At 44.3% G+C, this 26,975-nt stretch overlaps 1 protein-coding gene across 3 annotated transcripts in view; it reads right to left on the reverse strand.

The window, feature by feature from the left end:
* The window catches only part of ACTR3B (actin related protein 3B), a 99,658-nt gene that overhangs the window by 21,832 nt on the left and 50,851 nt on the right, over positions 1-26,975 (reverse strand). For 2 of the 3 annotated variants that reach the window (XM_050785895.1, XM_050785896.1), the window contains 5 exons: positions 18,226-18,321; positions 16,271-16,378; positions 12,430-12,573; positions 9,364-9,537; positions 7,463-7,555 (listed from right to left, as the gene is read on the reverse strand). In XM_050785895.1, the coding sequence (XP_050641852.1) occupies positions 7,463-7,555; positions 9,364-9,537; positions 12,430-12,573; positions 16,271-16,378; positions 18,226-18,321 (615 nt within the window). Of the gene's footprint in view, positions 1-7,462; positions 7,556-9,363; positions 9,538-12,429; positions 12,574-16,270; positions 16,379-18,225; positions 18,322-21,120; positions 21,149-26,975 lie in introns of those variants that run through there. The other variant, XM_050785897.1, reaches the window with a different exon arrangement.

The following is a 26,975-nucleotide window of genomic DNA, read 5'->3' on the forward strand; positions in this document are numbered from 1 at the left end:
AAAGCCTGACCTTTCTGCTGGTTCAGGCTAAGGCCGTCTTGTCCTCACCTGCTACTCTCCCCCGGTGACATCCATTTGCAGACCTTTTATTTCTGTTAGCACACCTTTGGTCCCCAAATCTCTATGTCTGGCCCAGACCTGCAAAGCCTTCAACCTACAAACGCAACTCAACATCTCCACCACACTAGACTTAGTCTTCCGCTGCCTCAAAAAGGTGCCCCGCTCCTGTATCTCCTGTCAGTAAACGACCCCCCGCCCTCCTAGATAAGCAGCAAGAACCCTGAACCTTTTCCTCCCACTCGTCAAGCTCTCACCTATGCTCTGGAGCCTCTCTCCTCTCCCCGCTTCCTCCAGGAGCCACCTACGGCCACTTCCCAATACGGGCGCTGTCCTGCCTCCACGTGGCTCTACAGTGGCCTTCCACCTGGTCTTCCTGAATCCAAACTCCACCTCCAATCTACATCCCCTGGTGCAGCCCAAGTGCCTTTCTAGAACTTAAATTGGGTCACATCACACCCCTGGAGAAAATCATCAACGCCCTCGGGATAAAATCTAACTCCATGCGAGGCCCCTCCAGGTGGATGTGCCTGTCTTTCCTCGGAGGCCCAGCTGGTAACGGTGGCCCCTGTGCCTTCCCCATAAGCCCTGTGTAACCGGGCCCCAAGCACATCCCAGGCTTCACACTCCCCATTCCCATGTTCAAACATGAGGTCCAGGGAAGCCAAATTCCCTCCAGACCCACAGGATCGTGCTACTCTCCTTCACCCTAGCGCTGCACACAGATCCCGCTGCTGGAAAACCCTTCCCCACCCATGCTGCATTCCCGGCACTGACCAGGTCACACCAGCCTTCACTCCGATCTCAGCTGATCTGAGTTGTCCCATAGGGTAGCCGTTAGCCACATACAGCAATTTCAACTCACAATAGTTAAAAGTTTAAAACGCTGTTCCTCAGCTGCACCAGTCACATGCCAGGGGCTCAGTGGCCACCCTGGGCAGCACGGAGAAGACACTGCCATCACCACCGAGCACCACTGGAGAACAGAGACCCGGATCCTCACACTCCTGTCCATTTGGACACCCACCCCAGCTCCTGTGGCTCTCCTAGCACAGCCCTGCCATGCCCCGCTGCTCAGTGCCCACAGGGGGACCTGGCACTCTGCAGGTGCTCACTGACATGACTCGATGCTGCCGCAGTGGCGGAGCTCCGCCATCCACGTCTCCACCAGCCTCCCACGGCCACAGGTGTCTCAATGTTCTTGTGAGCTGGGCAAGTCAATGTCCAATTTCCAGTTGTTAACATAAGCCTTCCCTTCCCAGTAAGACAAAACCATGCCATTTTGGGATGTATCAACAGGAAGCATCAAACAGATGTTACGAGGGATATTAGTGTGGAACTGGGGCTAAAAGAGCGGAACTCGGGAACGTTCTCTGCCCACTACCCTGACAAAACCAGAGCAGCTACCTTTTTATCTGTTCACATATTACACTTCAGCCAGGACTTCATCTGAATAAAAGACCTATTTGAAAAAAGATGAAAAAAAACAATGGTATGTATTTTTTCTGATTTTCTCTCTTCAAATATTAAAGGTATTTAAACATACCTTTAAACATTAAAAACTAAAAATAGAGCCGGCGCAGTGGTTCATGCCTATAATCCCAGTGCCCTGGGGCTGAGGCAGGATGATCACTTGAGGCCAGGAGTTTAAAACCAGCCTGGGCAACACAGCAAGACCTCAATTCCACAAAAAAAAAAAAAAAAAAAAAAAAAAAATTTAAATTAGCTGCACGTGGTCGCCCACGCCTGTAGTTCCAGCTACTTGAGGGGCTGAGGTGGGAGGGCTGCCTGGGCCCAGAAGGTCGGGGCTGCAGTGAGCTGTGATCACACCACTGCACTTCAGCGTGGGTGACACAGCAAGGCTCTGTCTCTAAATAATAAGTATATATTTATTATAAATATAACTCATTTACCCTGCAACGTGCTTCTCTAGTTTAAAATGCATTAACATAATTATATATATTCAAGCAATTTGTTACAGAAAAATCAATTCCTTTGCTACAGTAGGATGTATTCACATCTGCTTCACAAACTTCATAAAGAGGAGGTTTTAACAACTCCCAACCCACTGGAGCAGGCTAAAGATATTTTGTTGCTGGCCCCACCCTCCCACCTAGGTTTGTTTCCCACTACCTTCCCCACCACTGTAGGCTTTGGCCAAAACAGGCACCGCAGGCACCTGCCCACTCTCCTTCTATCTGTGCTCATTATCTTCCCTCCACCTGGCCTGTCCACCCACCCCCAGCTCTGCAGGCCAAGCTCTCAGATTCAGCTCAGACGGCAGCTTCTCAAAGCCTTTCTTGATCCCCTCTAATTAAATGCAATCTGCCCCTTCTCTCAATTACCATAATTTGCATGATTCACTTTAATGACATTTAGCTTGTAGAGGTTCCCATTACAGTTATTTCAGTATTTTTAGCTTTTTTATAAGCTCTTGAAGACAAGAACCGTATCTCGTACATACTTAAATCCTCTAATTTAACAACACTGTCTTGTACCTAGTAGGTACTCAAGTACCTCCTGAATAGAACTGAGAAGTAGAAAGACATCCATTACATTACAAAGCGATTCAAATTGGCCTCCCCCTCAAGTAAAGCCTGCAAGTTACTAAACACTGGCTGATCCAAGAGTGGGCAGGCGCTGATGGCCGGTCTCAAGTTAGCTGCACATTAGAGTCACCTGGGAAGCTTTTAAGATCCAGGTGCCCAGGCTCCACCCAGCCCAAGCCCGATTACATCAGAATCTCCTAGGGTGGGACCCAGACTCCGGTCCATTTCACAGCTCCTGGATGAAGCCCACGGTGGGCCGAGGCTTATGTTCACCTGCTCTCACACGGAGGCTTTCCCACAGGCCCCCGCCCCTGTCATTCCCGGAGGCGGAACAGATAAAGCAAATGTGTAAATACCCTTCTCATCTGCAAGTCAGACTGAAATAAAAATCAGCCAGATGATGGCTACTTTCACCTAAAAAAGCTGTTTTGCTTGTTTAAAGATTCTGAATGTTTAGTCAAACTCATAGAAGCAGAGCGGAATGGTAGTTACCAGGCACCTCAGAGTGGCGAGATGTTAGTCACACAGAACAAACTTGCAGTTACAAGATGGGCGAGCTCTGAAGGCCTAATTCCAGCATGCTGAGTGGTTAGGAAGAGGGCACGGTGTCGTGGAAATCTGCTGGGAGGAATCTTACACACTCTCACCGCACACACTGAAAAGGCTGGCTGTGTGAGGTGACGGTGGCTTCACTAGCTTGATTGTGGTAAACATTCCACGAAGTACATACCTGCATCAAATCATCACGCTGTACACCTTAAATACACACGGTTTTCCTGCTCTTGATGTGTGTGTACATATAGACATACAATTTTTACTTGTCAATATACCTCAATAATATACCTACTAACTACTCATAAAAATTAAAAATTATATTTCAATAGAGCTAGGGAAAAAAGATTCTAAATTTTCCAGGCCATCTTTTCTTCTCCTCCTATGTTCTTGTCCTCTCCTCGTCCGTCGGTCTGAGTAACATAACTCCACAGCCAGGAGGGTTTCGGCAGAACCTAAAACACACACCTCCTACTTGCTTGGTAGTGCTCAATCCTACCAACCGTCCGGTGAAATAGAAACAGGCCAGCCCCACTGGTCCAGACAAGCACCTCAAGGCGCAGGTGTGGCAGAGGGAGAGCAACCACCTCTTCGGAAGCCAAAAGCACATCTTCAGGGCACCCACTCTGCTGGTCTATGCGGCCAGCAGAGCTGGCCAAATGAGGCTGTGAAACCAGTGAAAGCACACAGGTAGCCGAGGTCAGGAATCGGCAACATCACTCCTGGAGACAGGGCGTCTTACCTGGCAAGAGTGGCCCAGCAGGTTGGAAGCGCCACACAGTGAACCAAGAGGAAAGGCACACCCCTAAGACACAGGAACGCGCGCTGTCCAGAGAAAGGCGACTGCGTGCTCTGCAGAAGTACTTGCAGCATGTCTTCTAACCAGAAGAGTGTTTTAGAATTATTTTTAAAAACCCACAAACCTACCGATCTGTGCACTTGCACACACAGATTAGGGGCGTGCTCTCCGCCGCACTTCGGAGTCGGAGTCAGAGAAGGGAGCACAGCAGGGAGTGCACTGAGCAGGAGCGAACCTCGTCAGTGCAGCTTCACTGCTCAGATGCTGCTTCTGGAGGGACGCTCCTCCATCCCACACAGTGAGAGTCCACCTGGGAGGGCTCACAGCTTCCAGAAACCGAGTCAGCAGAAGCCCCAGCCGAGCACGTGTGACTACCCCGGGCTGTGAGCAGAGCTCAGCGGTGACTCTTCCAGTCTCTCCTAAAGGCGGCACTGACTTGCTGAGGAACTGGCAAGGCCACGCCTCCACATGCACCACCTGAGGAGGGTCCGCAGATGATTATCACCGGCCAACCCGGACAGTATTAGAACGAGGCTTTCATAAGTATCTCCTCACATGTCTACAACAGGCTCTCTCCTGCTTTTGTAAATAAAACTTTACAGGAACCCAGCCACTCCTAGTCGTTCAACACGGTCTTCGGCTGCTCTGGCAGAACTGAATAAATGCAGCACAGACCATACAGCCTGAGGAGCCAAAATGATTCACCATCTGGCCCTTTACAGAAAAAGTTGGCCAACTCCCGGTCTCTCATCACCATGGGGAAAAAAACACTAGAGCAGCTGTTACCTGGCAGGCTAACGCACAGAAACGGGCATTCTTAGGCCTCAGTATTCAACTTCAACTTAGTCATCAAGCCCCATACCTTGGAAAGAAGTCCCTTTCTTGGTGGCTACAGGAGAGGCAGCGGTGCCCACCAAACATTCTGTCACCCTCCTGCTTCCAGTGTCCGGTGGCGGCTGGCCCAGGTGACGGCCCAGGGAGGAGGGGCGGAATGGCCCGCCAGCTGTCTCCTCCCCGGCAGCAGGGACCCGAAGCAATGTTCCCAAGGGCAGCCACAACATGGTGGCAGAGCCTACTGCCGACCACACCAGATATGAACCACGTGCAAAGAAAGAAACCTTTGCTGCTAAACACTGAGATTTTGGATTAATTTTTCTCGTAACACATACTGGTCTACTCTAACTTAGAAAGGTGGCAAAGGAGGTGGCCTCCTTTGTGTCTTTCCTTTCCCACAGCGGGGTACAGAGCTCAGCTATGTGACAAAGGAGAAAGCATGGCCAGCCCTAGGACAGTCGATCCTTCCCCCTCTCAACCCTACTTGAATTCTCTATCACTTGCAAGGCACTTGTAACACTGGAGAGGTCCTGTACAAATAACCAAGACGGCTGAGGGAAGACAGAATTTATTCTGCACAAACTTGACAGCCAGGGCCAAGCTACACCCTTCTGAAAGCCACAGAGAATAAATGGTTATCCTAGTGACAAAGTGGTCAGGGACAGGGTTTCCCTCTTTGAAGAATAATCTGTGGTTTCCCTCTTTGAAGAATGGCTGTGGTGGTGTGTGCCTGTAGCTATTTGGGAGGCTGAAGCAGGAGAATCGCTTGAGCCTGATCATGCCACTATACTCCAGTGTGGGCAACGAAAAGAAGAATCCTCTTCCCTCTACATTTTACATAATTTTCGTGTGATACGGTGGGATAAGCATGAGTTTTCAAAGACGCGGGAAATGGACTTAAAAGTCAACCATGCCACTTGGCAGCCATGTGATCTCACCTAGCACGTAACCCAGGTGCCTTTCACCCCCTTTTCCCAACTCTGGGGCTCAGTGTCATTATCTACTAAATAACGGACTCCATCTACCTGGTCTCCAAGACCATCTCTACTCCAAAACTTCTATAGAAGTCCAGGGAACTAAACTGTCCAACAAGAAAATTCCCACCCCATCAGGAACAATCCGTAACTGCTGGCAGTTTCCTCTGCTTTATGGTGGGATTAAGATTGAACAGGGCTCGCCTGCTGCTGCTTTCACAGATGAGAAGACACAGCGAATGTCAGCCGGGACTGAAGTGGGAAGGCCATGACCTGCTATCTTTCTTAATTTTCATACTCCAGTCTCTTTTTAGTTTCCCTTTCTTTGTACTTTTTATTAGACAAGTGTTTAAGAATATGCAGTAAAAACTGAACTATAATTTGTTTATACCCACAAAAGTTATCTAAACAGAAATAAATTTTAATTAAAAAAAAATTTTAACAAAATTTCAAACAACTTTAAAACACAAAATGGAGAAAGTAAAACTTATCATTCTACCCCAAAGATATTTTATTTACTTTAAGAGTTTAGCATATATAGTTCAAAAAATATGCAAACTATATTTTATATCAAATGAAATATATAAATTTTACAAGTTCCTTTTTCACTTTATACTGTAGCTATCTTTTCATCTGAATTTATATTGATTTACCTCATTCTTTTTAAAAGCTACAAAGTATTGCACGGTACAGGTGACGCAATGCTGAGTGCTGTCTGTTGAGCCTGATTCTCTTCTCTGTACAGTTCAGCAACCTGAGTCTGAATGAGGCGAGTGAGTCATGCTGACGGCACGACTCCCTCAAGCAAACACTGATAAAGGTGCAGGAAGGCGAACTGCCCATTACCACCTGCTCGCCATCTCTGGCTGTCAGCAGGACTTCTTTTTACTCAATAATCACATAGACTAGATTTTCCTCATTCCAGGTTTCAAAATTCCCTGCAATCAAAGAATTTTGGGGAAAAAAAAAATACATGAGCATATTCTATCGGACTGTCCCATTTTGGGTTCTAACTTCTATCTGACAACACCACATCAGCACTAAACCCACATATGCATAAAACGAAATCAAAGGAGTTCACGGAAAGCATGGGAGAGGGTATCGCTCTTACTTTCAATCAATATGTGTGGCTAAAACTGTTCAACTTAAAACACATCTTGTCAGATAATAATAAAATATATTTACAATACTTAAATACTTCCAGTCGGCCGGGCACGGTGGCCCATGCCTGTAATCCCAGCACTTTGGGAGGTCGAGGTGGGTGGATTGCCTGAGCTCAGGAGTTTGAGACCAGCCGAGGCAACATGGTGAAACCCTGTCTCTACTGAAATACAAAAAAAAAATTAGCTGGGCATGGTGGCATGCACCTGTAGTCCCAGATACTTAAGAGGCTGAGGCAGAAGAATTGCTTTAACCCAGGAGGCAGAGGTTGCAGTGAGCCGAGATCGCACCACTGCACTCCAGCCTGGGTGATAGAGCAAGACTCCGTCTCCAAAATAAAGTAAAATAAAATAAAAATTCTAGTTAACTGAGTCATTTCCATTTTCTCTTACAATTATACTGTCTTTAACAAATCCTACGAAACAGAAGGTGAAACAGGAATATCTACTAGTAATAAATAGTAATACCGACTTCTAAGAATGATGGGCCTTTAATTGTGGAATGAAATCAAGGTACCTTACCCACGCAGCTTATACCTTATACAGCGGACGCCGCACATCAATGGGGCAGTTCTGTATGACTTCATCAACAACATCTGAGATGGATTCCATAAAGTCTGGGTTGGCAAACTGAATTGTATATCAATAGAAAAGAAACATTACACATTTCTCTCAAATAGAACAACATGAACACTTTTTTTAAAGTAACTTTAACAAACATACAATTTATTATAACTTAAAAGAATTCACATTGGGGCCAGGCGCGGTGGCTCAAGCCTGTAATCCCAGCACTTTGGGAGGCCAAGACGGGCGGATCACGAGGTCAGGAGATAGAGACCATCCTGGCTAACACGGTGAAACCCCGTCTCTACTAAAAAAATACAAAAAACTAGCCGGGCAAGGTGGCGGACGCCTGTAGTCCCAGCTACTCGGGAGGCTGAGGCAGGAGAATGGCGTGAACCCGGGAGGCGGAGCTTGCAGTGAGCTGAGATCCGGCCACTGCACTCCAGCCTGGGCGACAGAGCAAGACTCCGTCTCAAAAAAAAAAAAAAAAAGAATTCACATTGGAATGAAGGATATGTCAAATGAATCCCACGTGACTACGTGTGCGTGGGGTGGTGATGACATATTTCTCCTCATGAGGTAAAATGTATGGATTTAGTGAAGAAAAAATACCAACAATATCAAAGACAGACCATCCCCACACCATGAGCACACAGTGATTCAGCCTAATAAGAGCAGTGGAGAGTATGTGCACGATCCACGTGATACGCAGTGAGAAACGTGAGTTTGACATATCATTTGGCAATATTCGTATTATGAGAAAATCAGGATATAAGGAAAAAGAAACAGGTTCAATGAAAGATTAATTAAACCTGGTCTAGAAGATGGAGGGAAGTGTTTTGTTTAACGAGAAGTGTTTGTTTAAAATGAAACAATCCACATGATAATCACGTTATTGAATAAACAGCCTTAGATTCAATTCCATGAGTTAAATAAGCGTCAACTCAATTATGTTTCATTTGAAATATGTTAAAAATCAAAGAATGTGCACTCTCAGAGGAAGGAGGAGGCCACTCAGGGGCTCACAAGCTGTTCACTGGACATTTAACCGTTCTATGTCCACTTCAAATCCACAGATTAAAAGCGGGCATTCGCTGGATTATCATTGCCATCGTTTTATTCTTCGGATTACTAGTGAGGTATACTTTCCATGCTGTTTCTCTGCACAAAACAGCCATATACATATCTAAAACCAAACAGCAGCTTGTAACCCACCTATTGAATACAAACTGAAGTAGCCAGGAATATATATCAAAATATAAATAAAATGCATTATATGTAAATCTTAAAATGTGCCTCTTAATTACTGCTTTCTGCAAAAGTACTAATAATTCCTTACAACTACTAGTTAAAATGATGACATTTCTAATTCTTAAGATTACCTAAATAACAGAAATGCTGGCCTTAGACAGAAGATTAACCTAACTTGCAGCAGGGAACAGAACAGGATCAACTGTCCAGGGTTAAAATTAGAAGTTAGGAAGGGCAATCACCAAAGATGGAAAGGTTATATGTTATCCTACTCTGAGGCACAGGCAACCTCCACATAGTCCTTGAGATTATAGCTACTCGTAATACTAGCATGTGACCACCCACAACCCTTGAAGATTACTTTTAGTTCTATTATCGTCTATTGCTCCTATAAGTCTTCCTATTTGTGGTATAACCCATCTTTAATTATTAACACAGACAGCCAAGAGGAGAGGCAAACTGAACAATCTGTCAAGCAGACAAACGGCACGGGGGATGCGGGGAAACAGAACGACGGCCGCCCTGCTCACAGGCCCTTTGCTGGGAAATGCTCTTTCCGCACTCTGGGTGGCAGTACAGCTCCATCCCACACACTTGAGCACACACAAAAGGAAACATCTTACCTCCGGGTGAAAGAATATTTCAGGTCCCAGGAACCTTTCATAACCAACGTCTATAACAAACTTCTTCTGGTTGATTGCGTTGATACCCGTGTACTGTTTGATCCACTTCCGGGGATCCACATCATACTTGGCAAATTCCTTGACTATATCAGGGCAAATGTAACAGTATTTCTCCTGCATACACACACAAAGATGTTGCCAGGCATTAACAACCGCCCAGTGTCTCTGCCCTCAGACAAATAACCAGGAACCCCATGCAGTAAACACGCCCTGGGATCAGAACCACCCCCACCGTCACTCCAGTGTGGATACGTGTCAGGTCTCACATTCCATCGTCTTTCATATTAGACATGGTTACACTTGGACTCTGGACAGGTAAGTCTGCTTTCTCTGCAACTCAGCTATTAATCTCAGCCTTGGTCTATCCAATTCTATCGCTATCATATCTGAAATGATGTCTGTAGGTGTCTAGAAAGCACGTCTTGCCTTCTTCCTCTCAGGTGCCCCCTATGGCCTGCCCTGGCACCCCTCTGTTGTCCACACCGGACCAGCAGACCCATGCTGCAGCCTCACCTACGAGAGCAGCACTGTCTACACCCTAACACCTGACTGCAGAGGCTTCTTTCAGTCCCAGCATCCACAAGCTGGGTGGCCACTGTCAACCTGCTGGTTGTTAATCTGGTGTGGAGCTGGCCACAGCACTGTCGCCGGCTCCACTGACACCATCTCTTTGCCTAGACATAGTGTACCTTGTTGACTGGGTCTTCTAAGTCCCTCAATTAACACAGATTTACTGTCTAGGCACTTGGGAGACACAAGTGAGCGAAACACACAGATCCCTGCTGAGATTACACTCCAGCTGGGAGTCAGACAACAATAAGCAACCATAACAAGTAAATGACATGGTAGGTTATAAAGTGATAGGTCCCAGGGAATAAAGGAAAAGGAGAGTCAGGGGGGAGGACTGGAGCTGCCAGGATGCTGCTGCTGTGAGAGAACCCGCTAACAATCCCCGCCCTGCACCGACAGGCAGCCTGAGGGATGCAAAGTGTTTCCTGAGTATCTGGTGAGATTAATATCCTTGGACACCTTTGTGTTGATACGTGTCCTTAGAGCTGGCCTCAGCCAAGCAGCAGGTGACCCCCAGGTACTCGCTGCCTACGGGAAACACCAGGTGGGCTGCCCAGCTGGCACTCAGCACACCGTGGAAGGAATGGTTCTCTCAAGGACCTCCAAAGACGTTCTTGTGGTATTAAGTTTAAAGTTTCTTAGCATCCCTGAAACATATTCTAATGCCATCTTCTGGGTATCTTGGATATACTCTAGCAGAATTTTAGGAAGACTGACAGGCAAGAAGTGTTACACAACCCTGTGTTCCTTGATGACACAGAGAAACAGGGTCAGCTGATTACAACCTCAAATCAACCAAGACTGGAGACAAAGGCATTCAGTTCTCCTCACAGGCCTGGTCAACATCCCACAGCATCTCAGCTCACTTAACTCAAACGCTTCCTATGAAATGCTTCCATGGAGTTGGGTGCAGAGTAACAGGCTTAATCTTAAGGTTCAGGATTCATGATGCAAAGGTGGTGTGTTCACGGTACACACTCCCTCAGGCCTGCTCACGACCACAGAAGGCCATGGCAGTAAAGGGAAGCAGGGGGAGCTCTAAACCACGCCTTTCAGGATCTGTTCCTTTAAAGAGAGAAGTGAGGCAAGAACTAAAAGGGCTACCCCACACAGCAGGGCCAGGGCAGCTGATTTGGAGGCTATGAACAGAGTCTCTTTTACTCCCAGCCTTCACAGGAGGGTGACACACAGTCACATCGAGCACACCAGCCCAGATTTCAGGGTCCAAATTGGAACTCCAACAGCCCTGAGGAGAGTGTAAGGCCCAGCATGAGGGTCAGGAAAGCCCCTCCTTAGCAGTGCCGCTCAGCAATCCTGGTGGAAATAGGAAGGACTCAGACCCACTGGAGTGGACCCTGGGTATCAGTAACAAGAGGCTCTTTTTTTTTTTTTTTTTTTTTTTTTTTTTGAAATAGAGGCGAGATCTCACTATATTGCCTGAGCTGGTCTCGAACCCCTGGCCTCAAGCAATGCTCCCGCCTCGGCCTCCCAAAGTCCTAGGATTATACGTGTGAGCCACTATGAAGGGGCTCCATTCTGACTTACATTTCTAACAGATTTGGAGTGGCAAGGGAGCTTGGATCAAATAGTCAAATATTCTTCCATTGAGGAAAGGCAAAGAAAGGAGACGGTAACCCCTTAGGAAAAATTTTAGTCTAAAAAAGAATGTCTAATGATACCTCAGGAAACCTCCCCCTGAGATGGAAGGGACCACGTCTTCCCCATGTCACCATTTCAGCACTGAGAGCCTCCTTCCCAGGAATCTCTGGTTCCAGGTAAAGTACGGCAGGTCATACCCAACTGCAGAGCCTGCCCCATGCCAGTGCTTCCTGTCCTAAAAACACCTCGGGAATCATCTCTGATGCTTCCTTTCCTTCAAGCAGCCTCAGTTACGAGGTGCTGAGAAGGGAGGAAGGCAGTGAGGAGAAGGGTGGGTGTCAGGCTCACCCTCCTCAAGCTCCACTACACTCAGAAACTGTGCAGTAAAGGAAGGAGATGCTTATGGCCACACGTCACACCCACACCTGTGTGTGAATTTTGTGCAATAGCTCTGGATTCTAGGGTGGCAGTGTTCTGCTGCTGCAGTCGCCTCCTGATTCTACAGCGAAGCATGGAGGCAGTATGGAAGGAGCGCTCTGGTAGTTGAGGCTCCGGCAGTGAGGTTCCAGCTGAACAATGCGCCTCTGCATGCTGGGACACTGCACCAGCTACCAAGCTGTTCTCACTGACAGCTGGAACCTCAGAGCATCTAGTTTGGAAGAGGTTAAGCTTTACATCTTCAGCCCACTAAACCCAAGGGGTAAAACAAATCAAGCCCCACACTCATGGGAAGGGGAGAGGAAGGAAAGGAGAAGCAGGGATGATGGCACCGAGGGGAAGTGTCCAGAACACCATCTCTCTCACCCCCAAACCAGCCGGTTTCCCATCTGTTTTTACCTTAATGGCTTTTGCTGTCTCCAGTGACTGCTCAGGAGGGATTCCCACCTCCCTCTCCCTTAGCAGCTGTTGAATGAAATACGTAATATCTCTACCTGCAATCGGGATGTGTTTGATGCAGCTTCCAATAACATAACCTTCTGCCTAGGGAAGAAGAGGAGGCAAAACAGCTGTGTTAGTGATTCTGTAGTGGAGAGCAGCCTGGACTCACAAGGTTTCCTGTCTCAGCCTCCCTGTCTGCCCCTCACAGCATTAACAAGCATTTACAGAATCCCCACCCTCTGCAAGCTCGGTACAGAAGGTCTTTCGAAATGACTGCATACGCAATTCCACTTATATTCAAACTTCCAGATTAGTCCAATAATCTGACGCTCTCCGAAAGCAACCAAAATGATGTCTTCGTTAGGAATATGAAAAGAAAAAACACACGGGATAGTTCATTTCCAAAAAGTAATGCTGTCTGTGAGAACACTAAACCCAATAGGTTTTTTCCCTAACAAAAAGGAAAAAGTTTTATTTATAAATTGTTAAGCCAACTATAAATCTACTTATGTTTCAAAGTCAGCAATTTGGTTAATACACAGGGCTTAGATTCTAACAACCTGGACTCCAATTCCGGCTCCACATTTGCAAGTTTCACATGCTTCAGCCTCAGCGCATTTGTCCATCATATGGGGCAAACAATACCCTGCAGGGGCCAATAACACAGTTCAGATGAAACTGTGTGTGTCGAGCACATAGCACTGCTTTTGGGGGTGGGGAGCCTCTCATTCCACTGCCTCCCTGAGCCAGTGAAGGTATGTCTGTGAGGGACCAGAAAAGAAAGGTGACCACCACCTGTGCCGTCAATGGCAGGACCGGTGTAAAGTATCCACATGCCCACAGCAATGATGGGTCCAAAGCTCCCTCATCAGCCTTCCTGTGGGCACAGACCTGCCACAGGAGCCACAAGCTTGGACACACATCCAGCTTGTTCCACAGGGGTGAGCAGGATGCTGACCATCAGAGTGGACAACGCCTACCGCTGGATCATCCGGTAAAGACCCTCAGGTTTCACGTTACAGCAATCACAGCCTCTGTGCCACACTCCCCAAGTGAGACAGAAGGGAACAGAAGTGAAACGCTGACTTCATTTTACACACGTATTCATTCTAATAGTTGCATCTAGTCACCAGTAAAGTTGCAAGGACAACTTACTGAATTCCTCCTATGGTTTTTTTCTGATGTACCTAACTTCTAGAAGCAAAAAAGGATTTAGCCTTTCTGTAGAGTCCAAGTATTTGTAAAGTATTTTAAGACGGAGCTAAAAGATATGTACAAATTATTAAAAATCAACTTAAACCCATAAAAATAATATTAGCTTTCTAACACATAAATTATTCAAAATTACCACATTCTATGCATTACACGTAATATTTTCTAAAATACTGTTAAATAAATATCAGCTCATGACAGTGGTAAAAATATTAAAACAAGATACATGTCCAACAACAGAAAAATAAATTATGTACTTCTTAAATGTATTTTCACAGAATATTTAACCACAAGAGAAAAAAATTAGGGTTAAATCAATATGCAAAATATAACTTTAGGATTGTATTATATATAGAATCCCAGACCAGACATGAGACATTCTAATTGTGTTTAAAGTGTGTGCGTGTGACATGTGTCTTAGAAAAAGAGCTCAGGCTGGGCACGGTGGCTCACACCTGTAATCCCAGCACTTTGGGAGGCCAAGATGGGCAGATCACCTGAGGTCGGGAGTTTGAGACCAGCCTGACCAACATGCAGAAACCCCGTCTCTACTAAAAATACAAAATTAGCCAGGCATGGTGGCGCATGCCTGTAATCCCAGCTACTCAGGAGGCTGAGGCAGGAGAATCTGGGAGGCAGAGGTTGCAGTGTGCCGGATCGTGCCATTGCACTCCAGCCTGGGCAACAAGAGTGAAACTCCATCTCCAAAAAAAAAAGAAAAAGAGCTTAAAGACTATACAAATAAAGGCATAATACAGGTCTTTGGGTGGCTTTACAGGTAATTTTATTTCTTCAAATTTTTCTATTTTATCCAAATTTTCAATGACAATGTAATTTTTATAACTGGGGGAAAAACCGAACTAAGATACGATAAAAAATCTTTTCAAACAACTTTCTTGGTGGGCCTGGACATGCTGTGAAATGTATTTTCTTCCCTTCTCCTAAATCAGACATAAGAAATAGGCAGAGAACCAAAGGCGGTGCAGGCCAGGGGCCTAGGGGCCTCATCTTGGATCTCAGCAGCGCAGCTCTCTGAGTAAACAGCAGCCTGAGTTCTCAGTGAGGGCTCTGCACCCAGGGCACTAACTCTTCTCGAGATCCACGGACAGGAGTGCTGAGACTGGCTTGAAGGAGGCTCAAGTCTAGAGCACACTTCACAGGGCAGGGCAGCCACCTCTCCTCCCCACGGGAAGGACCATGGCCAGGAGTACAAGGCACGGGTGCAGGAGGTTGGCCTTTTTCTCCCTGACTGTAGGCACATGGACCATGAAGCCTTTCCACTGCAGTGATTCCTAACCTTCAAGGAATTAAAGGCATTAGTATTAGTACATCATCCCATCACCTCTCAAAATGAAATGGTGACTATTTTTTCAATTAAATGGTTTTTGAAAATCCTAATTTGCATTTTAAAAGAGCTGTGTGTGTATGTAAAAATATACACATACACACACCCCCATATACACATGCAGAAACACATCTGTAACATAACAGAAGTAACTAGCAATGGTGGTTCCTGAGGAGGAGACCTCACAGGAGAAAGACCAGGATGAGTCTGACTTCCCTCTGAATACCTTCTTCAGACACTTCCGATACATTTTCCAAAAACATGAATTTAAGATAATTCCTTTAAACAGTCCATTGGACCAAAAGAAAAATTCAGAGATCTCTTGAGACCCAAATTAGGAATCACTTATCTAAAACCAAAAAGTGGTATTGCAGAGCCTTCTGCAAGCCAAAATGTACAATCTCCCATTCTTGGCTTTTAAATAACCTTTTTTTTTTGAGACGGAGTTTCGCTCTTGTTGCCCAGGCTGGAGCGCAATGGTGCGATCTTGGCTCACTGCAACCTCCGCCTCCCAGGTTCAAGCAATTCTCCTGCCTCAGCCTTCCAGGTAGCTGGGTTTACAGGCATGTGCCACCACATTCGGCTAATTTTGTATTTTTAGTAGAGAGAGGGTTTCTCCATGTTGGTCAGGCAGGTCTCGAACTCTCGACCTCAGGTGATCTGTCTGCCTGGGCCTCCCAAAGTGCTGGGATTATAGGCATGAGCCACCGCGCCCGGCCCTTAAATAAATTTTTAAAACAAGAAGCAATTTTTCCAAGCCTGAGCTGGTTGCAATTCACATCTTTTCACAGAACACAGATGTGCTCCTTCAAATGGCCATGCACTGCACCTCCAAATTGAACATCCAAAATGATGTCTATCTCCCAACACGTCAGAATGATAACTCTGGAAAATATTCTTTTGATGTTACACCCATGGTGTAACAGAGGCTCTGTAGATCCAGAGACATCCTGGACATTCTCTGACATTCTGACTGTAGAAATATGCCACCATGAATTTAAAATTGCCAAAGCCACAATAATTGGCCATCTTTTTCATTCTTTCCCACATACTTGGGGAATTCAGTCAATTCCCTTATATAGGTGGCAAAAAAATAAAAAACTATTATTACCTTTTCTAAGTATAACTATCATCTGAAATGTATTTTCATTGCAGAAGGCTGTTTTTTTTTTTATTTGCATCCTTACCTCGAATCAGGTGTTAAGCCTACAGAGACATATATACATTAACCATTCTGCTTACCACTGGGATAACATGGGTGACTCCATCTCCACTGTCAATGACTATCCCCGTTAACGTACGTTCGCCCACTTGTCGAGATGTCCAAGATGCCGCCAAGGCCAGCACTGCCTGGAGAAAAGACATGGAAACCACTCGCACATGGGAACTCTTTCTAAAGCATCTGTGGGCCTTTCCAGGTCCAATCAACAAACTCTCTTACTAAATATGTCTGAGTAACTCTTTCCTTTTCCTATCCATCCTCTGACCCCTGTCCCTCAAATTCCAATTCAGACTTGGACAACTAACACGAAAATGTTGAGACTTAAAACTATAGGAGTCAAGTTTTCGATAAAGAAACCTGGCTGAATGTGGTGGCTCATGCCTGTAATCCCAACACTTTGGGAGGCCAAGGTAGGCAGATCACTTGAGCCCAAGAGTTCAAGACCAGCTTGGGCAACATGGTGAAACCCCATCTCTACAAGTAACACAAAAATTAGCCAGGTGTGGTGGCACACACCTGTACTCCCAGCTACTTGGGAGGCTGAGGTGTGAAGATCCCTTCAGCCCAGAAAGTTGCAGCTAGAGTGAGCCATAATTGCACCACTGCACTCCAGCCTGGACAACACAGTGAGACCTTGTCCCAAAAATGAAAGAAAAAAGAAAAGAAAAGAAAAGAAACCTGAAGTTTTGCAAAGAAAAGCCAGTGAAAAAGATATTTCATTATAGAATCATAAGATTTTAATTTCTAATTCATCAGTTTCCAGTGTGGGGCCACAGATTGGCAATGAGGTCACTTGTAGAGTTGTTTAAAATACAGACTACTAGGCCTCACACCCAGGAATTCTAAACTGGAAGGTACAGGGTAATTTTTCAACCAAAGAAAATGTTGCCCCAAAGGGAACATCTGGCAATGTCTGGTACCATTTTCTTTGTCGGGGTGGGGAGGCTTGAGGTGGGGCTGCTGTCTTCTAGTGGGCAGAGGCCAGGGATGCTGCTAAGTCCCCTGTAATGCACAGTGCAGCGCCCACAACACAGGACTACCCAGCCCAAAGCACTGAGGGTGGAAAACGCTGCTCGAAGATGAAGCCCAAAATCTGTACTTCTAAAAAACATTCTCCAGGTAAACTTGCTGCACAGACCACTTTGAGAACCACCAGTCTTATGTTTCCTAAAGTGTTTCCCTATCCCATGGAATACAAATAACTTAGCCAGGGGGAAGATCTGTAGTTAAATGAATTTGGAAGTGCTAGAATACATAGATTTCGACACAGGAATCCTCAGAGCCTAGACTGTGCTGACAGGCACTGTGAATCAGCCCGAGAAAGCTGCAGGATGCAGCACCGCCCAAATTCATCTTTCTATGGAACTCTTCCTCCTTCTCCTCCTTAGAAGTGACTAGTAGTATGCAGGAAACATTTGGGCAACACCCATCTCATTTATTCCCCAAAATGTCAGTCAATTCCCTTATATAAGGTGGCAGGCAAATAATGACCAAATGCGACCAAATGCAACCAAAAACCATCACACCCAGAACCGCAGCTTCAGAACAAGTTCTGCGAGCTCATGAAAACACAGGGCCCCTCAGAATCAAGTACACCGGGGCTCATAAGAGCCCAAAATCAGAAAGGGGAAACCTCTAAAGGTATTTATTTTGTTTTTCTGATCAAAGTAAGTCAGAGATGCCAAAAGAAGAGGCACGTCTACACCTGTATCTTGTCACTCAGATAAAAATGCATTAGACTTTAATGCATGTAAAAAGAGCCAGACGACGTCTATACCAAAAAATGGCATAAATATGAAAAGGAAAGTCACAAGACACGTTCCCTGTAGTCCTGAATGGCATGGGGGCGGGGCAGGGAGTGGAAAAAGGAAGGGTGCACAGTGCAGTCTTCCAGCGGAGAACCTTGGGAAATGCCATTGCTTCCACTATTAGACAGCTCACGTGCTTCAGGAATCACAAAAACAACTGCTTTTACCTGAACTGCAATGTAGAGTCCTGGTACGTTAAACGATTCAAACATAATTTCTGCAAGATACTCTCTGTTTTCCGGTGTATTGAGTGGAGGCTCTGTCTGTAAGAAAACATTCACTATATTTAGTATTTGCCCAAATTTCATGTAAATACATCAGAACCATAAACAGGTTAACCAGAAAGTATGTTAGTAAGGACATTATACAACTCCCTGATTTTAGAGATAGAAAATGCCCAAAGTGTATTAAAGAAATCTGGCTGTGAGCCTTAAAAGCTTTAAGATGGCAGAGTAAAGACCTCTCTGAAGGCTTCTGTTCTTATTACCCACCCAAAATAAGAACGAGTTACAGAAAAAGAAACTCTGTCTTCAATAACATAACACCTAAACACCATGAAACTGAATATCCCAGAAGCAAGTTGCCAAGGGCTGTGAAAACACAACCAAGACGAGTGAGGACACCAAAGGCAAACCAGTGACTTCAGGTCTCAGCAAAGGAGAGCCAGAGGAGCAGCAAGCCCTTGCTCAGGACAGGCCCAGTGTGAGGAGCCATAGGGTGGCAGAGCAGGCAAGGTTAGGCCAAGCACCCTTACAGTCCAGTGGCAAGGGAAGAGCCCAGGGCAGAGCACAGCTTCCCCCAGACGCTGCCCAGGACCTCCCCAGCCTACCCACACGCCATTAGTTCAGAAGAACTCTGCTCATTCAGAGACGAGTAAGGGGCACAAAGAAGCCAGCCAACAGTGATATAAAAACACTCAAAGAAAAAGAAAAGGGACAGAGAAAATAGGAAAAACAAATGGCAGACAAAAAAACGCCTATCTAGGGGCAGGTGGGTAGCTCACATCTATAATCCTAGCACTTTAGGAGGCTGAGGAGGGAGAATCATTTGAGTCCAGGAGTTTAAGACCAGCCTGGGCAAACTGGTCAAGACCCCACCTCTACGAAAAAATTTAAAAGTCAGCCAAGTGTGGTGGCACATGCCTGTGATCCCAGCTATTTGGGGGGCTGAGGTAGGACCACTTGAGCCTCAGAGGTGAAGGCTACAGTGAACTGAGATTGTGCCACTGCACTCCAACCTGGGTGACAGAGCAAGATCCTGTCTCCAAAAAGAAAGAAAAAAAAAACGTATCTGGAAAAATATTAAAACAAAGCAGATAAAAATTCCCAAGAATTTCCAAAGACATTTCCAAGAATCCAAGTATCTATTTTAAAATAACCATCATCAAACAGGAGGAAATGACAGATAACAGAAACAGAAAAAGAATAAATAAACCTGATTTTTGTCATTCAACAATATACTATGAACATTTTTCCTTGTCAACAAATATGGGTGTACATCTCATATTTAAAACTGAAAAAATAAAAAGTCCCTGGACCTTTGGGCAAAACGTATACATTACCCTTTATTACGAATGAACTGTGCTTCCCACACCTCCAATTCATAGATTAAAGCCCTAACTCCCACTGTACTATAGTTGGTAACAGGGCCTTTCAAGAGGTCATCATGGTTACCTGAGGTCATAGGGGTGGGGCCCTAATTTGATAGGACTGGAGGAAGGTCTTCTAAGAGGAGGAAGAGACACCAGAAATCAATCAATCTCTCCTATTCTCTCCCCACTCTACACTCACACAGGGGAAAGGCCTGTGAGGACACAGCAGGCAAGGGGACCACGTATAAGCCAGGAAGAGGGCCGCACCAGGAGCCAACCCCGATGGACCTCGATCTTGGACTTCTAACCTCCAGAACTGAGAAAATCACGAACTGTCTGCTGTTTAAGCCACCCAACCTGTGGTATAAACAAAATTACAGCAGCCAAGTAGACTAATACACCCCTACGACAGGGAAAGTACAGTCAGCCTCAGCCCTCAACACTGCTACATTTAACACTAGGACACATGCGGCCACACTTAGAGTCTTCAAGGGAAGAAGGTACAACCCAAGAATTCTACATCTGGCCACACTGTCAGTCAAGTATGTTACAAAATCAAAATATCTAATATTTGAGACGACGGATATGCTAATTACCCTGATCTGATAACCACACATTATATGTATCAAAACTTCACTCTGTACCCCACAAATATGCACAATTATTATGTGTCAATTAAAAAAATAAAACAATAAAATAAAATACTAAAGAGAAAAAATATATATCCTTAAACATGTAAGAACTTGGAAAATTTCATTCCCATGAGCCAAAATGTATGGGTTCATGAACTATTAGAGGATAAACTTTATCCAACCAAGAAGAATGCAGAAAGTCCAGCAAAGACTTACAGTGAGCAATGAAGCCATTTAAGATGTAGGAATAAAGACTTTTCTTTGGCCAGGCATGGTGGCTCATGCCTGTAATCCCAGCACTCTGGGAGGCCGAGGCGAGCGGATCACCTGAAGTCAAGAGTTTGAGACCAGCCTGGCCAACATGGTGAAACCCCATCTCTACTAAAAATACAAAAATTAGCCGGGCATGGTGGTGCACACCTGTAGTCCCAGTTACTTGGGAGGCCAAGGCAGGAGAATTGCTTGAACCCGGGAAGCAGAGGTTACAGTGAGCTGAGATTGCACCACTGAATTCCCGCCTAGGCAATGGAGTGAGACTCTGTCTCAAAAAAAAAGACTTTTATTTTCTGGGAATTAAGAACAGAATGCAAATGTTATAAATTTTAACAGAAAAAATGGTATCAAGTTGAGCAGTGTACAAAGAAAGAAGGAGAGAATGTAAAGACATTTGCCTCTTACAGTGAGATCAAAAGATATTATTTAAAACGGATAAAGAATCACAGGCATTAGTAAACATAAAGTTATAAATGTTAACATTGGAATAAGTTTAGTAACATCATTAATCAAAAGCAGGTGGTGGAGAGAAGGAAGGGGAGGCAAGAACATGTGGCAATACCAACCTGGTCACTGATTACAGCAGGAAGGAGATAGTTACCCCTAAACAAATACAGGGTAAATATATCAAATTATACTAAAATATGCAAAAAGGAGTCCTTTTAATTATTACTAAGAACACACACCCAATACAAAGCAAAGAGAAAAATAAGTCTTCAGTTAAAAAATACTAATACATAAATAAAACACATTAAAAACATGAAGCATAACATTTTTAAAAAATAGTTAAATTAAGACCAAACATATCTGTCACACAGTAGCATGCCACACCAGTCTGATTAAGAGATCTGAGGTCAAACTGACTGGGATCAAATCCCAGACTTCCACTTTACTAGGCTTGGTAAACTATTTCCTCTCTCTCCCTGAGTCTCCTCATGGGTAAAGTGGAGGTAATTAGTACCCCACTCAGAGAGTTGCAAAGATTAAAGGCAGTCTAAATAATGTGCTTCGAGCAGTGCTGGACACACGGATGTGTTCAATGCCAGTGAGTTGCTATTACTAAAATTATCAGCAAATATAAATGGGAAATGCAACTACTAAAAACCTCTCAGTTAAAAACAAAACCAAAATCAAATTACATTCTGAGGTTAAGAGACCCAACCAAAACAAAGTAGCTTTGAAAGGTAAAAAGTCAACACTGTCTGTATCAGAAGATCAGAAACAACCTAAATACCCACCACTAAACACTTTGGAACAATTTCAAAAAATGAACTCTATGAAGAAACAATCTCTGTGATGAATTGCTAAATTAAAAAGAGAAAGGTGTCTTCATTCCATACACATTCTTAAATATCCTTCTGCTTCAACAATTTGTAATGAAAACTTTTTTTTTTTTTTTGAGACAGAGTCTGACTCTGTCACCCAGGCTCCAGTGCAGTAGCCCAATCTCGGATCTCTGGGAGACTCCACCTCCTAGAATTCAAGCAATTCTCCTGCCTCTGCCTCCGGAGTAGCTGGGATTACAGGCACATGCCGCTATACTCAGTTAAATTTTGTATTTTTAGTAGAGACAGGGTTTCATCATGTTGGCCAGGCTGGTCTCAAACTCCTGACCTCAAGTGATCCACCCACTTCGGCCTCCCAAAGTGGTAGGATTACAGGCATAAGCCACCATGCCAGGCCAAAAACTATTTTTAAAAAACAAAGTGTGGTAGCCAGGTGTGTGCCTGCAGTCCCAGCTACTCAGGAGACTGAGGTGGGAGGATCACTCCCGCCCAGGAGTTGGCGGCTGTAGTGGTGTATGACTGCACCTGGGAACAGCCACTGCACTCTAGCTTGGACAACACAGAGACTTCCTCTCAGAAAAAAAAAAAAAAAAAAAATTAAACAGGCTGAGCACTGTGGCTCACACCTGTAACACCAGCACTTTGAGAGGCAGAGGCAGGTGGATCACCTGAGATCAGGAGTTCAAGACCAGTCCGGCCAACATGGGGAAACCCCATCTCTGCTAAAAATACAAAAATTAGCTGGGCGTGGTGGTGCATGCTATAATCCCAGCCACTCGGGTGGCAGAGGCAGAAGAATTGCTTAAACCCGGGAGGCAGAGGTTGCAGTGAGCTGAGATGGTGCCACTGTACTCCCAGTCTGGGCAACAAGAGTTAATTCCATCTCAAAAACAAAAAACAAGGTGGGGGGAGAGGGGAAATATAGGGACTTGTTCAACGAGCACAGAGTTTCAGTTCTGCAAGACAGAAAAGTTCTAGAATCTCTTATGCAACAGTGTGAATATAGTTAACATTACAGAATTGTACACTTAAAAATGGCTAAGAGGGTACAAATAGTATTAGTTTTTTTTTACAATTTAAACAAAAAAAAAAAAGTTTAATTCAAAATCCAAGGTGTACAACAGTATGCATACTGTGTTACCATTTGTGTAAAATAAAACTGTGTACTAGCCAGGTGCAGTGGCTCACACCTGTAATCCCAACACTTCAGGAGGCTGAGGCGGGTGGATCACGAGGTCAGGAGTTCAGACCAGCCTGACCAACATAGTGAAACCCCGTCTCTACTAAAAATACAAAAATTAGCCAGGCGTGATGGCATGTACCTGCAGGTCTAGCTACTCAGGAGGCTTGAGGCAGGGGAACTGCTTGAACCCGGGAGGCGAAGGTTGCGATGAGCTGAGATCGTGCCACTGCACTCCAGCCTGGGCTACAGAGTAAGACTCCGTCTCAAAAAAAAAAAAAAAAAAAGTGTGTGCTAACCCATATGCCTACACACAATCACCCCTGAAATATGAACAATCAGCTGGCTAAGAACTGGTAAGGGCAGCTTCCTCTAGGCAGGAAAGAGGCGAGGGGGGCACGCTCCCTAGAAATCTTCCAGCGCCTTTTCAATTCTGCACTGTGTGTGTATCACTTCTTCAAACAACAAGCAAGCAAATCTACCTACCAACTAGCCTGGCACTTTAAACTCTGGCACAACAGCTGGTGCAAAGTTCAAACATGCTGCCTCAAGTAAGTTTTAGTCACTGTAATTAGAATCCATCAATTCCTGGATGGGAGAGAGGAAGCCATCTCAAAATGTGGAAGAGAGAATAATGAAGTCATACTCAAACACAGGCTGCAAATAGGGAACCTAAAAAGCACTCCACGACATGTTATTTATTTAAATGTGCCTACTCGGGGCTGAGGAGATTAAATTTGCTAACAGCAGTGAAGTGCCCAGAACACAGTTAATAGCATAAATGTTAGTGATTAATACTTTAAATTTCCTTCATTTAAAGCACATGAGTAAGAGCTGCAGATTCCAACAGTAGTGTGTACAATCTCTCTCTTAAGGCACCTCCTATCAATCTGAAAAATGGGCCTAATAACATTACCTATCGCAGAGGGTTGTTGGTGGCATTAGAAAATGAGTTAATACTTGTGAACATTTAGAATGGGGCTGGGCACATAGAAGCACTCAATAAACAGCCATAATAGCCAATATTGTATCTCATTCCAGAAGAAATAACATATTAACTAAAGAAACCTATAAAGTTGTTTCTCATCTTGAATAGGAACCCAAGCATAATTATAAGTGAAATAAACAAACATTTAAACTGAGTAGAGGGGAGAAGTATCAGCAGAGAAACGGTAAGAAGGTATGAAGATGTCTGAGAACAGATAGGAAGGTTTCTTGCCTCCCAGCATAGAGCTGCGTATTAAACCTGAAGCAAAAACAGACCTGTAAGAAGACATCACCAACAAGAATCAGATTACCCCTAGCTCCCTGCATGCTCTCTGGGTCTAAGTTCAGTGTGAAATGATGATCCAAATAAATCCCAGATGGATGAAGATTAAATACAAACATCAAAGGAAAATGAGTTTTACCACATACAAATTTAAAGTTATGGATGTCCAAATGAAATAACCAAAAGAGAAAGGCAAAAAATTAACTGAGTAAAACTAACCTGCTGCAAATATAACAACAAAAGAAGCTTGCTATCCTAATTACATGAGAGCTTCCAGAGAATAAGCAGAATGTGGTATCTATGTACAATGGAATATTATTCAGCCTTAAAAAGAAAGGAAATCCTGGTGCATGCTTCAACATGGATGAAGCTTGAAGACGCTAGCTAAGTGAAATAAGCTGGTCATAAAAGGATAAATACTATATGATTACATTTATATGAGGGCCCCAGAGTCATCAAATGTATAGAGACAGAAAGCAAAATGGGCATTCCAGGGGCAGGTAAAGGAGTAAAGAGAATTTGTGTTCAATGGGGACAGAGTTTTAGTTTGGGAAGCTGAAAAGCCTTCTGGAGACAGACGGTGGCAATGGTTTGTGAATGTGCCTAATGCCACCAAGCTGTACATTCAAAAATGGTTCAAATGGTAAATTCTGTTATGTGTATTTTAGAATAAAAACATGTTAAGTAAAAACAAAGTTCATAGAAATCACAGCAACAAGAAAAGCAATAAAAATGATACATAAAAGAGCACAGGGCATGAATGGATAGCTCACAAAAGAGGAAATACAACTAATATGTGGAAAAATTTATAAGGTCAAAGTGATCAAAAATGCAAATTTAAAGCATATGGTAAATTTTAATCCATTAAATAATCAAAAATATTAATGCTGACAAGAGTACAAAGAAAGCAAGCCTCTTGTACAGTGCTGATGGCAGTCCGAAATAGCACACTGTGCAGAGACTGATAAAATTATTAACACTGCTGAACTCCATAATCAAACACTGCTAGTTCTTTTTAAACAAAAAATACTCAAAATATAGGAAAAACTGTCTGCACAAAGATTACATTATTTCTTATAAAACCGAGAAAATGACTAAAAATAGCGGAGCTGCTGCACAGGAAATACCTACTAGACAGCTAATCATATAGCTATTAAAATAAGGGTTATGAAAACTAAGAAAATGAGTACAATATTGAGTGTAAAATCATTTTTAAATGGGTAAAAAGATGAAATGAAAATATACTAAATGTCAACAGTACCTATGTTAATGTGATAAGACTATAAAAAGTCCCATAGATATCTTCCAAATTTTCTCTATCATACTTACAATTCTACTATAATGGAGGGGAAATCATCTCTACATCAAGTGTTAAACTCTGAGTTAGGGCCATGGGGCAAGATCACACAAACTCCTAATATAACTTCCTAATTTCCTAATGTACTTTATCTACAGACAGAGAAACTTACGGCAGCAAGATGGCAACGCCAAGCAGGAGACGCAGCACATCTTGCCACAGCTTCCTCCTGGCCAGCGGCTCCCTAACGTGGGTGACACTCTCCAGATAGGTAAAATCCAGTCAGAGTTGTGAAAGCAGCTGAATCTTTCCTTTGCTACTGTCTTCATGCCTGTGAGTGACACCACTACAGCAGGCATTGTGAGTTACACTTACCGACACTGCAAGTTTGTGACGGACAGACCACTGATCTATGATGGGAAACGGCAACAGGCCCAGACAAAAGCATTTCCCAGACGTCCTTGTGGACAGGGATGACTAAGTGAGTAAGTTCTGGCCAGTAAGACACAAAAGCTGGAGTATGGTTGCCAAGAAAGCTCCTTACAAAGCTGAGTAGACTTGCCTCCTGCCCTTAACACACTCTTCCTTCGTGCAACACAGAGGCGACAGTTGGAGCTGCAGTAATCAACTTGTGATCATGAGGCATCCTTAGAATGAAAGCCATATATTCAAGACACTACAGTAGAGAGATCCTTAGCAACACCAGAGAGCTGCCGTATCAGCACTGGACTCTGCTACAAATTTAAGAAAAATAAAACTTTAACTTTTTTAAACTACTGCTTTTATACTTCTATTACTTGCTGCCAAAAACAGTTCACCATCTTTGAAGAATTAAAATCTATGTACTTCCATTTAAGGGAACATTTACAATATAATGATGTTCTCCTGGTTCTTAGTCCAAAATCGACATTATTCAGGCCATGTCCTTATAGATTCTGAGGACCACAATCACAAACCCTACATCTTCCTCAATCTCCCATTTCATCTCTATCCACCATTATTGATGTTGTAATTATTCCTTTAGGAGACAAATGTAATTAAAATTTTCTCAAACTATTATTTATAACAAGATCTAAATAGGAGACGTCCAGTTTTTCTGGGGGATTTCCTCTCTTTTTTTTTTTTTTTGAGACGGAGTCTCGCTGTGTCTCCCAGGCTGGAGTGCAGTGGCGTGATCTCACTGCAAGCTCCGCCTCCCGGGTTCACGCCATTCTCCCGCCTCAGCCTCCCAAGTAGCTGAGACTACAGGCGCCCACCACCACGCCCAGCTAGTTTTTTGTATTTTTAGTAGAGACGGGGTTTCACCATGTTAGCCAGGATAGTCTCGATCTCCTGACCTCGTGATCCACCCGCCTCGGCCTCCCAAAGTGCTGGGATTACAGGCTTGA

Source organism: Macaca thibetana, chromosome 3 (assembly GCF_024542745.1).
Source record: "Macaca thibetana thibetana isolate TM-01 chromosome 3, ASM2454274v1, whole genome shotgun sequence".
NCBI classification, from domain to species: Eukaryota; Metazoa; Chordata; class Mammalia; order Primates; family Cercopithecidae; genus Macaca; species Macaca thibetana.